At 53.4% G+C, this 12,486-nt stretch overlaps 1 protein-coding gene and 1 long non-coding RNA gene across 2 annotated transcripts; one reads left to right on the forward strand and one right to left on the reverse strand.

Moving 5' to 3' along the window:
- Positions 1-315: 315 nt before the first annotated feature.
- Positions 316-1,454, reverse strand: LOC128112663 (uncharacterized). The gene is made up of 2 exons (XR_008219083.1): positions 1,367-1,454; positions 316-1,153 (listed from the first exon to the last, which is right to left on the reverse strand). It is a non-coding gene; the product is annotated as an uncharacterized LOC128112663 (long non-coding RNA).
- A 2,657-nt stretch (positions 1,455-4,111) lies between these two features.
- Positions 4,112-7,890, forward strand: Egr1 (early growth response 1). The gene is made up of 2 exons (XM_052741867.1): positions 4,112-4,680; positions 5,354-7,890. Exons 1-2 carry the CDS (start codon positions 4,377-4,379, stop codon positions 6,658-6,660), a joined length of 1,611 nt encoding a protein of 536 aa, XP_052597827.1. The 5' UTR covers positions 4,112-4,376; the 3' UTR covers positions 6,661-7,890.
- Positions 7,891-12,486: the final 4,596 nt, after the last annotated feature.

The following is a 12,486-nucleotide window of genomic DNA, read 5'->3' on the forward strand; positions in this document are numbered from 1 at the left end:
GCTCACACAGCCCAGGAGTGACTTGAAACTGCCGCAGCCCTCCTACCTCTGTCTCCCAGTTGCTAGGGTCACCGAGTTACAAGACAATCGCCAAAAAAAACTCCTTTTTACCTCTTATGTCCCTGGATGCTGCTGGCATGTGGTGGCCACGGGAGTGATTCCTTCTCTTGTGACAGAATCCAGGCTTGCTTCTATCCACTGTAAGCTCCTTAGAGGGGCTAGGGGTGCGGGAGGCTACACCATAGGCCTTACCCACCTTCTCAGAGAAGTCTGGAACTGCAGTTGAGAAGGGTGTGGTAATTAGAATCTCCTGGGTTATGGTAACAGAAAAGGAGCTGAGGATGCTTGTTTTATTAAATGAGAAGGAAACGCACTGACTCGTGCATCTGAAGAGCCAAGATGATATCCAAAAACGAACTCCGGCTCTGAAAATCTCTTTTCTCCGATCTCCTTCCGATGGCTTCATTCTCAAGCAGGCTCTCCAATCCTGAGAGCAACTCAGACTCCGGGCTCCCATTCCATTGGCTTTGTATCTGACAGAGAAGGAGAGGTCTTCCTCAAGAGTTCAAAGAAAGTCCCAGAAGTTATCTTCGCTGGCCTGGTTTGGGTCATGTGCCCATCCTGATTCAGTCACCATAGGAAACTGAGGTGCTCCTAGATTAGAGGATCCTATGTGGATGATCAGGCCTGGGTTACAGATCTCCACTTAGATTCGGGGTGGAGTTATCCTCCCCCCTCAACCTCAGGAGTGGTGGCAGCTCCTCAGAAGACATTGCTGGCTGAGGAATATTCCAAAAATAACTGCTGCTGGACACACAAAAAGCAGACATTCAGACACCTCAGCAGGACTTGCACATTAGACTCATGGGACAACCACTTTGTCCTGGCACTGGGGCCGGTGTGTGTGTGTGAGTGTGTATGTGTGTGTGTGTGTATGTGTGTGTGTGTGTATGTGTGTGTGTGTGTTCGCAGTCTAAGGAATGCTGCAGGCACGGGACAAGGGTCCTTGGCTGAGTTGCTTTCTCAGTTCCATGATTCGGTTGCTCCATAAAAAGCTCTTTTCCAGAGCCCCACAGGCGATTCTGCTGTCCATCGAGGTGTCTGCTCTAGGGAAAAAATGTTCTCCTGCAGCAGGGAGAGCACAGGTTAGGAGCTGGAGAGGCAGCGAGTTAAGAGCACAGGCTGCTTTGCAGAGAGGATCTTGGTTTGGTTCCCAGCCACCAAATGGAGGCTCACCATAGTCTGTAACCACCGTTTCAGGGGATCGATGCCATCTTTTAGACCCCAAGGGCAGTGCTCTTACAGACACATAGGCAAAGCATAAATACATACACGTGAAATAATATATTCTTTTTAAAAAGGATACAGATTAGCTGTTAGGGACAGTGTCTCTTGTGTTAGGATTGGAATTCTTTTCTCTCTGCACAATTTTTTTGTTTTTCTTCTCTTTTTTTTTTTTTTTTTTTTTTTTTTTGGTTTTTCGAGACAGGGTTTCTCTGTGTAGCTTTGCGCCTTTCCTGGGACTCACTTGGTAGCCCAGGCTGGCCTCGAACTCACAGAGATCCGCCTGGCTCTGCCTCCCGAGTGCTGGGATTAAAGGCGTGCGCCACCACCGCCCGGCTTCTTTTGTTTTTTTAAAGATGCGGTCTCATGTGATCTCATGTAGCCCAGGATTGCCTTGAACACTTGATTCTCCTAATTGAACTTCCTTAGTACTGGGATTATCAGCACCAGGCTGGTTCATGCCATACTAGAAACAAGGTTGTTGTTGGTTTTTTTTTTTCCGAGACCGGGTTTCTCTGTGTAGCTTTGAGCCTTTCCTGGATCTCGCTCTGTAGACCAGGCTGGCCTTGAACTCACAGAGATACTCCTGGTTCTGCCTCTCCAGTGCTGGAGTTAAAGGCATGCACCACCACTGCCCGGCTAGAAGCAAGGTTTTTCTGCGTGCTAAGTTTTCTATCAGCTGAGTTACATTCCCAGCCCCACTGGGTTTTCTCAAGGCTGGGTGAGGTCGGGTGAGCAAAGGGAACAACCACCTCTGCTTATTCAGTGTTTGCTAACTGCAATGCAAGCCTGGTGTTTGGTAGTCACAGGTAGCAGGCTGTGTAAACGTCAGTCTGTACCATCCTTCTACATGAACATCGTTAACATTAGCCTCATCTTACACAGAAAGCGTGGTCAGAGAACCCCCACGAGAGTGACAAAATGGGCATTCTCACACAGGAAGCACAGATGCTGCCTGTCCTGGCCAGAAGGCTATGGAAAGGCACACGACTTATGGCCCCTAAGTGAATAATTTAACACTTGCCAAGGAACTTAGGATGGTGAGTTCAAACACAAGGGAACCTTGGTTCATTGCTGGATTCCTTAAGCTGCCTTTTTAAAAAACGGGGTGGGGGGAGGGCTTCAGAGAGAGAGAATGCCGAAGAGTAACCCCCTCAGCCCGTTAAACCCTGATGACCATGCCCTTCTTCCTTCTGTATCTCATTCTCCTTCCACACAGGCACTCTTTGCTTCCTTTTTAAATAAAATAAAAAGCAGCACCTTCTCTGGATTCAAATTTGGAAACAACAGGAGCCTTCCCTTCTGGAATCCCTTCTCCCTTTGGGGTGGGGGAGGAGGGCTTCACTGCTTGCGTCAAGGTCCCAGGAGATCTGCGGGAATCACTCCGCCATCACCTCCCCGCGTTCCCTGCCCTTGGCCTGGCTAGGTGAGGAAGTGTTACCCCGGAGTCTGGGCGCCTCGGCAGTGGCGGTTCCCGGGGGACTGCGGGGAAGGCCCAGGCCGCCGCGCCTGCTCAGTTCTCGCTCACTGCGTCTTAGGCTCTCCCCGGCCTGGCTCTGCGCCCAGCACAGAAAGCGGGAGGGGGACGTGGGGGCGGCGGAAGAGCCCGCCCCACCCGGAGAGACCTCCAGAGGGCAGCACAGAGTCGCAGGCGCGTCCTCAGCACGCCAAGCCTGGGGTCGCCAGGCCGCCCGAAGGAAGAGTCCCCTCTTTAGAACAGGGCAGGGTCCGCCCGCCCAGTCCCTGGACTGGATAAAGGTCAGGAAGTGTCCAACCATCACAAGAACCAGCAGCTCCCGGCGGGGACTCCGGACTGTCCTAGGGCAATCAGGGTCTGCAGTCCAGGTCCCCAAAAGGTGGCTCCCCCAACCGCAGGGGCCAGGGAATTAGCCTTTCGATTCTGGCTGGCGCATTGGGGGCCCCAGGTCTTAACACCCCCCAGCCTACTGACGGGTGGCCGAATAGGCGCCCGACCGCTAGGCAGCGTCCCCAGAGCCCAGTTGCCAAATTTTTGTTGGTCTCGGTTTTCCCGGTGGCACCTGGCAAGTAAGTGACCCTGCCATTAGCGGAGGCTCGGGTCAGGGCCCCGCCTCTCCTGGGCGGCCTCTGCCCCAGCCCGCCCAGGCGCTCCTCCTGTCGGCGGGCTCGCTCCCACGGTCCCCGAGGTGGGCGGGTGAGCCCGGGATGACGGCTGTAGAACCCGGGCCTGGCTCGCCCTCGCCCCCGCGCCCGGCCTGGGCTTCCCCAGCCCAGCTCGCACCCGGGGGCCGTCGGAGCCGCCGCGCGCCCAGCTCTCCGCGCCTGGCGCCCTCCCCACGCGGGCGTCCCCGACTCCTGCGCGCGTTCGGGCTCCCGGCTGGGAACCAAGGAGGGGGAGGGTGGGAGCGCCGGCCCGGAAACGCCATATAAGGAGCAGGAAGGATCCCCCGCCGGAACAGACCTTATTTGGGCAGCGCCTTATTTGGAGCGGCCCAATATGGCCCTGCCGCTTCCGGCTCTGGGAGGAGGGGCGAGGGGGGTTGGGGCGGGGGCAGCCTGGGAACTCCAGGCGCCTGGCCCCGGCGGCCCCCGCTGCCGTTCCAATACTCGGCTTCCCCAGAGCTTGAGTGCTCGAGATGCCGGAGCGGGTCTCGGGGTGCAGGTGCCCACCGCCCTCGGATGGGGGTGCTTCACGTCACTCCGGGTCCTCCCGGCCGGTCCTTCCATATTAGGGCTTCCTGCTTCCCATATATGGCCATGTACGTCACGGCGGAGGCGGAGCCGTGCCGTTCCAGACCCTTGAAATAGAGGCCGATTCGGGGAGTCGCGAGAGATCCCAGCGCGCAGAACTTGGGGAGCCGCCGCCGCGATTCGCCGCTACCACCGTCAGCTTCCGCCGCCGCAAGATCGGCCCCTACCCCAGCCTCCGCTGCAGCCCTGCGTCCACCACGGGCCGCGGCCACCGGCAGCCTGGGGGCCCACCTCCACTCCCCCGCAGTGTGCCCTGCGCCCCGCATGTGACCCGGCCAACCCCCGGCGAGTGTGCCCTCAGTAGCTTCGGCCCCGGGCTGCGCCCACCGCCCAACATCAGCTCTCCAGCTCGCTCGTCCGGGATGGCAGCAGCCAAGGCCGAGATGCAGTTGATGGCCCCGCTGCAGATCTCTGACCCGTTCGGCTCCTTCCCTCACTCACCCACCATGGACAACTACCCCAAACTGGAGGAGATGATGCTGCTGAGCAATGGGGCTCCCCAGTTCCTCGGGGCTGCCGGAGCCCCAGAGGGCAGCGGCGGCAACAGCAGCAGCAGCAGCAGCAACAGCAGCGGGGGCGGTGGTGGGGGCGGCAGCAACAGCGGCAGCAGCGCCTTCAATGCTCAGGGGGAGCCGGGAGAACAACCGTATGAGCACCTGACCACAGGTAAGCGGTGGTCTGCGCCGAGGGTGACTACCCCTTCGTGATTACCCTAACGTCCAGCCCTTTGCTGCAGGGACCTGCTCCTAGACCTTAGGGATGGGACCGGGGTTTCCCTCTATTCCACACAGCTCCAAGGTCTTGTGTTAGAGGGATGTCTGGGGACAACTCCCCCACCACCCCATCCTTGCGGTGCGCGGAGGGCAGAGCGTTTGTTTTGGATGGAGAGCTCAAGCTGCGTGGGTGGTTGGAGGGGGGGAGGGTTTGTTTTGATGAGCAGGGTTGCCCCCTCCCCCGCGCGCGAGCGGCGCTGCGTGGCTTGCCGCTTGTCCCCAAGGATAGGGCTCAAATCTGTGAACAGGGATGTCCCTGCCGCCCAGGGTAGGGGGCGCGCATTAGCTGTGGCCACTAGGGTGCTGGCGGGATTCCCTCGCCCGCGCAGCCTCGCTGCGGAGCGCTCTCCTAGCTGCAGTAGAGGGGGGATTCTCTGTTTGCGTCAGCTGTTGAAATAGGCTCTGCCACTGGAGCAGGTCCAGGAACATTGCAATCTGCTGCTATCAATTATTAACCACATCGGGAGTCGGTGGTAGCCGGGCGACCTCTTGCCTGGCCGCTTGGGTTCTCATCGTCCAGTGATTGCTCTCCAGTAACCAGGCCTCTCTGCTCTCTTTCCTCCCAGAGTCTTTTTCTGACATCGCTCTGAATAATGAGAAGGCCATGGTGGAGACGAGTTATCCCAGCCAAAGTACTCGGCTGCCTCCCATCACCTACACGGGCCGCTTCTCTCTGGAGCCTGCACCCAACAGCGGCAACACTTTGTGGCCTGAACCTCTTTTCAGCCTGGTCAGTGGCCTCGTGAGCATGAGCAATCCTCCGGCCTCTTCGTCCTCGGCACCGTCTCCAGCGGCGTCAACGTCTTCCTCTGCCTCCCAGAGCCCACCCCTGAGCTGTGCTGTGCCGTCCAACGACAGCAGCCCCATTTACTCAGCTGCACCCACCTTTCCCACTCCCAACACTGACATTTTTCCTGAGCCCCAAAGCCAGGCCTTCCCAGGCTCGGCAGGCACAGCCCTGCAGTACCCACCTCCTGCCTACCCTGCCACCAAGGGTGGCTTCCAGGTTCCCATGATCCCTGACTATCTGTTTTCACAGCAACAGGGAGACCTGGGCCTGGGCACCCCAGACCAGAAGCCCTTCCAGGGTCTGGAGAACCGTACCCAGCAGCCTTCACTTACTCCACTGTCCACTATTAAAGCCTTTGCCACTCAATCGGGCTCCCAAGACTTAAAGGCTCTTAATACCACCTACCAGTCCCAGCTTATCAAACCCAGCCGCATGCGCAAGTACCCTAACCGGCCCAGCAAGACACCCCCCCACGAACGTCCATACGCCTGCCCAGTCGAGTCCTGCGATCGTCGCTTCTCTCGCTCCGACGAGCTCACCCGCCACATCCGCATCCACACGGGCCAGAAGCCCTTCCAGTGCCGCATCTGCATGCGCAACTTCAGTCGCAGTGACCACCTTACCACCCACATCCGCACCCACACAGGCGAGAAGCCCTTTGCCTGTGACATTTGCGGGAGAAAGTTTGCCAGGAGTGATGAACGCAAGAGGCATACCAAAATCCACTTACGACAGAAGGACAAGAAAGCAGACAAAACTGGTGTGGCCTCCTCGGCCACCTCTTCCCTCTCTTCCTACCCGTCCTCAGTGGCTACCTCTTACCCATCCCCGGCCACCACCTCTTTTCCGTCCCCTGTACCCACCTCCTACTCCTCTCCTGGCTCCTCTACCTACCCATCCCCGGCACACAGTGGCTTCCCCTCGCCCTCGGTGGCCACCACCTACGCCTCGGTCCCTCCTGCTTTCCCTGCCCAGGTCAGCAGCTTCCCCTCTGCCGCTGTGACCAACTCGTTCAGCAGCACCTCAACTGGGCTTTCGGACATGGCCGCCACCTTTTCCCCTAGGACAATTGAAATTTGCTAAAGGGGGGAAAAAAGAAAGAAAGAAAGAAAGAACGAGCGAAAAGGGAGGGGAAAAACAACCGTGAAAGACAATAAAGGACAGGAGGGAGATGACCATCAGAAGAGGCTCCTCTAGGTCAGAGCCAAGTCCTTCCTCTAGTGAAGAGGAGAAGGTCTGTTGGCCAACGGCCCTTTCACTTACCGTCCCTGCTTCCCCGTTCCTATTCCCCTTGACTTCAGCTGCCTGAAACAGCCATGTCCAAGTTCTTCACCTCTATCCAAAGAACTTGATTTGCATGGGTATTGGATAAACCATTTCAGTATCATCTCCACCGTATGCCTGACCCTTGCTCCCCTTCAGTGCTACGACATCGAGTTGGCAAAATGGGGTTGGGGCCCTCAGAACCCTGCCCTGTATCTTTTTGTACAGTGTCTGTGCCGTGGATTTTGTTTTCCTTGAGGTATTGACGTGAAGATAATTTGCATACTCTATTGTATTATTTGGAGTTCCGTCCTCACTTTGGGGGAGGGAGGGGAGCAGAGCCAAGCAAACCAATGGTGATCCTCTATTTTGTGATGACGCTGCTGTGACCATATGTTTGGAGCATCTCTTGAAGCAGCAGTCCTAGGTATTAACCAGAGCATGTGTCAGAGTGTTCCGTTAACCTTTTTGTAAATACTGCTCGACTGTACTCTCACATGTGGTAAAGTATGGTTTGTTTGGGTTTTGTTTTGGTTTTTTGTTTTTTTTAAATTTGCCGGTCCCTTTGGTTTAAAAAGTTTCACGTCTTGGTGCCTTTTGTGTGACACGCCTTGCCGATGGCTTGACATGTGCAATTGTGAAGGACATGCTTGCCTCTAGCCTTAAGGGGGTAGGAGTGATGTTTGCGGGGAGGCTTTGAGAGAAAAATGAGGAAGAGGGCTGAGCTGAGCTCTGGTTCTCCAGAATGTAAGAAGAAAAAAATTTAAAACAAAATCTGAACTCTCAAAAGTCTATTTTTTTAACTGAAAATGTAAATTTCTACATCTATTCAGGAGTTGGAATGTTGTAGTTACCTACTGAGTAGGCGGCGATTTTTGTATGTTATGAACATGAAGTTCATCATTTTGTGGTTTTATTTTACTTTGTACTCGTGTTTGCTTAAACAAAGTGACTTGTTTGGCTTATAAACACATTGGATGCGCTTTATTGCCCATGGGATATGTGGTGTATATCCTTCAGAAAAATTAAAAGGAAAATAAAGAAGCTGTAGCTGGTTATGTGTTTTCTGGCCTAGGGGGAGGGCTGTGCAGGAGTCATTCCTGCCTGAAAAAGGGGTTGAGGTTTTCTTCAGACGGGGGCTTTAGAGATATGTGTGCAGGCTTGTGTATGTGTGTTGGTGCCGGGGACTGACCATGCACAATTAAGCAGGTACTCCTAGGCAGCTGTGATGGTGCAGGTCTTTAACCCCAGCACTCCAGAGGCAGGCAGGTCTCTGTGAGTTCGAGGCCAGCCTGGTCTACAAAGTGAGTTCCAGGACAGCCAGAGAAACCCTGTCTCAAAAAAAAAAAAAAAAAAAAAAAGCAGGCACTCCTCTTCATATCAGGTCTGGGCATCAGTGTAGTGGACCATGTGGCCAGAGGCATTAGCCAATCCTACCCCTCATCTCTACCCAGAATTGGAGAAATCTGGTCCCTGCCAGATGTTCTTGGGGGAGATAAGAGGTGGAGGACACAGGCTTTGGGAAACAGTTACGAGGTCAGGGCTGACTCAACCTCTCCATCCTTGCGTGGCCCTAGCAACTTAGAAGCAAGGGCCAGTTCTCCAGCCAAAACCTTCCAGGAAGGAAAACTCATCCCTTTGCCAGTTGGAAAGGCCATTCTTGGCAGCTTCCTAGGAGACAGGGCAGGGTGGATAGGAGGTGGCAAAGCGTGTTCCCATTGGATAGGAGGTCCACAGTACTAGGTTCTCTTGACCCTGGTCCCTAAGGGACACTCACTGCTGGAGTGAGCCTTGTGGGTATGTGAGCACCTGTCTACTCAGTGAGAGCCTTTGGCTTGGCCATGACAGACAGACAAGAACAGTTCCTGTTCCAGGAATGCAGATGGTTGGGGAGATGGAGATGTGAGCCAAAAACTTACAACAGTAAGGTTTGTTACACAATAAGGCAGGCATGCGGCTCTCTCTCCGTCACCCCATCCAGCCGGGGACTTCGGGAAAGTGGGAAAGTTAAACCGGGAAGCCTAAGGAGGGGTGGACCTCAATGCCTCTGTGTTACTGAGGCAGGGAAGACGGCGGCCATTAGTGCAGAGTGTGGTTATGGGAATGTGGATGTGCCGCCTCCAACTCTAATGTGTCTTACGTCTTCTTTGAACTGATCAGATACCCACAACCTTTGGGCAGATGGTACAGTGAATTTGGCGTGCTGGAATTCTCAAGCCTTAGCTCCACACTCACCTTCTCACCCCAGACACCAGAGTATCCCTTCTACCCAGCATGATAATCAGGAACTAAGTGGAATTAAGGTAAACTCAACCTCCACCCCTTCCGCTTCCTCTGAGGGCCCGTTGGGTTCTCCACCCTCATCCTAGGTCCTAGGAGATTCCAGTAGTCCTTTGGCATTAGCCTAGTTCTTTTACATTCTGGTCCTTCCCTGCCAACACTTTTCTCTGCCCTTTCCCATGACTCCAGATTCCTCAGACCAGGAGGAGCCAGGTACCTTCTCTAGACAAGGGCACATCCCTGTCAGCCTCCTGGCAAAACTGCCAAGTCCCCATAGGACATTTGCGTTGGCAGCTCTCTTCCTAGTCCCGCCTACCCTTCTCCATCTCACTCTAGGCTCACACAGGTCTGTGCCTGCTACACATTCCTTAGAGTTTCTCACCCCGGGTTCCCAAGAAACAAAGTACATCGGAAGTACACTTGGGTGGGAAGGAAGAAGCAAAAATAATCCTTTCCACTGGACTATCTCCTGTTCAAGGGCTCCAGAATGAGCTCACCAGACCTGTTTCCCCGAGAGTCTTGTCTTGTATCCGGGGTGGCTTTTGGTATTGGCCTTGATAACAAGGTCATTCCTAGGCAGATGGCTGGCTGAGAAACTCTGCCAAGCTTGCTGGCCAATTTTTATCGGTCTTGGCATCAAGGTTTCATTAGATTCAAACACTCCAAACTCAAGTTCTTCTGCATGATTGAAAGAAGGCACACACACACACACACACACACACACACACACACACACACCCCGAAATTGCCCTGTTTTATGGACCAGTCTAGGTATGCTGGCAGGGTCTCTGGATGTAGCTCTTTCATGCCGTGTACCAAAACCTGATCCCAGAAGAAGCACCCCAAATAAGAAGTTAATTTCGTCTCCCATTCCTAGGAGGGGCATCTGCAGCCGAAGTCTCAGGACAGTGCTGATAAAATCTATGATCTTAGTAAAAGTTGAGACTTGGAAAGAATGCTGAACAATGGATTGCTGCCTGGGGCCATTGTCTGGGTCTCAGCAATATGGGAAAGACCAAGACCACCGCATAGAAGAAAAGGGCAAAAGGGGCAGAGAGAGAGAGAAACAGATTTAGATTTGGAGGAAAAACAACCACAACCCTCCAGCCTTCCTCTAAATTCTTTTTTTTGAGGGGAGGGGGTTGAGAAAGGGTTTCTCTATGTAGCCCTGGCTGTCCTGGAACTCACTCTGTAGACCAAGCTGACCTCAAACTCACAGAGATCCGCCTGGCTCTGCCTCCTGAGTGCTGGGATTAAAGGCGTGCGCCAACACACCAGCTCCCTCTAGGATCTTGACAGATCTTATTCTCTTGAATTTCAGGAATGTTCAGTCCCATGCATTTTGAAAGGTTCCACTCCGAAGGAAAGGATTTGGCCTGGTTGTTATGCTCAGTTTTCCTGTGAGCTTCCTTCTACCTCTTCTGACTCACAGGAGAAATGGAGCCTGCTCAGAGGACCACAGGCTGGGTATTTTCTGCCAGGTCCCCATCCCCATCTAACTACGTTCCTAGCATCAAGCTAACAGTACTGTTGGGGAGGGGATGGGCAGATGGAGACCCCAGTGTCCTAGGGGAAATGAGACTAAGCCTCAAAGAATCAGATGTCAAGAACCTTCAATTTCAACATTTTACCCAGAAACCTTTGGGTATGGTGGTGTGGTGATTTCCTCCAATTGAAACATTCCTTCCTGGAGGGAGGAAGGTGGTCCCGAGACTCAGGAAGTCAACAAATCTCTGCAGTTTAAGAATGCTGAAGCTCACAGGCTTCACAACCCCCCCCCCCCACCCCACCCCCAAGGTTATAGAAGTGTTAACAAAGGCTGAGGAGAAGAGGCTCCCTTCGGTAGAATCCGGAGGAGAGTCTGACCAGTCAGCTACCTACAAGCTGTCCAGGGAGATGCAGGCAGGCAGCTTTCATGAAGCCTGAGCCGTGCTGGGGTGAGCTTTGAGCCACCCATGTTCCTGTAACCCCTAACCTACATTCCTGCTAGTAACTTCAATGAACTCCTTGCTCACCACGCTGAACTTTGTGGGATCGTGACTTTGATCTAACGCCCGTGCCCTGTGTGGGGTGAGTAGCCATGTGTTCAGGTCGCCACCAGGAAAGTTTCATGTAACAAATGCTGGTAAGTTTTGTTTTTTTTTTTTGTATTCAAGGACTGGAGAGATGGTTCAGCAGTGAAGAGCATGTGTTCTCGCAGAGGACCCGGGTGTGATTCCCAGCATCCACACAGCATACGTACCACAACCATCCACAACTCCAGTTCCAGGGGACCAGACACGGGCTTTTGGCCAGGCACACACGTGGTGCGCAGACGTACCTGGAAACAAAACACTCATACACATAAAATAGTTTGTGCTCAGACAGCCAGTCAGGCCCACTGTTTAAGCTGTGTTCCTCCCCAGGTCTCCTTTTCCCGGTCACGGGACTTAGGAGATCGCTTTTTGGTTGAGCTTAATTGAGATAATCACCTGTCTTAAGTCAAGATGATGGCTTGTTTTTTCCATCTGCGTGCTGCTCTACTGGACTCATTCTCCTCTGCACTAAGAGGTTTGATTCTATTTTTAATTTATACGAAGTTTTTTTTTTTAAGCGTTTTATTTATTTCTTATTAGTGTGTTGAAGGATGACTTTCTCCTTTTACTGTGGGTTCTGGGAACCAAACTCAGGCCATCAGCTTACATGGCAAACTCTTTTACCCACTGAAACAGCTCAGCAGCCTTGGTTTTCTTATTTATTTATTTATTTATTTATTTATTTATTTATTTATTTATTTAGGTTTTTCGAGACAGGGTTTCTCTGTGTAGTTTTGGTGCCTGTCCTGGATCTGGTTCAAGGCTGACCTTGAACCCCCAGAGATCCGCCTGTCTCTGCCTCCCGAGTGCTGGGATTAAAGGCGTGCGCCGCCGCCGCCGCCGCCGCCGCCGCCGCCGCCGCCGCCGCCGCCACCACCACCACCACCCGGGTGCCTATTTATTTTTTTAGATTTTGAGACAAGGTCTCACTGTATAGCTCTGACTGGCTTGGAACTTGCTATGTAGAACTGGCCATGAACTCATGACAGTCCTCCTACCTCAGCTTTCCCAGTGTTGAGGTTACAGATGTGAGCCACCACACCTGGCTAGTCCTTAAGGTTAGATGTTGTTGTTGTTTGGGTTTGGATGAGATATGTAGCTCTGGCTGCCCTCAGAGTTCTTAGAAACTATTGAGACAGGCTTGGTGGTACCCACCTTTAACCCCAGCACTTAGGAGGGAACAGCAGGCAGATCTCTATGAGTGTGAAGCCAGCATCTTCTACATAGTAAGTTCCAGGCCCGCTAAAGCTACATGGCCAGACCCCGCCTCAAAAAACAAATGAACGTACAA

The sequence above is a fragment of the Peromyscus californicus genome, unplaced genomic scaffold (genome assembly GCF_007827085.1).
Source record: "Peromyscus californicus insignis strain IS unplaced genomic scaffold, ASM782708v3 Scaffold_17__1_contigs__length_78620276, whole genome shotgun sequence".
Taxonomy (NCBI): Eukaryota; Metazoa; Chordata; class Mammalia; order Rodentia; family Cricetidae; genus Peromyscus; species Peromyscus californicus.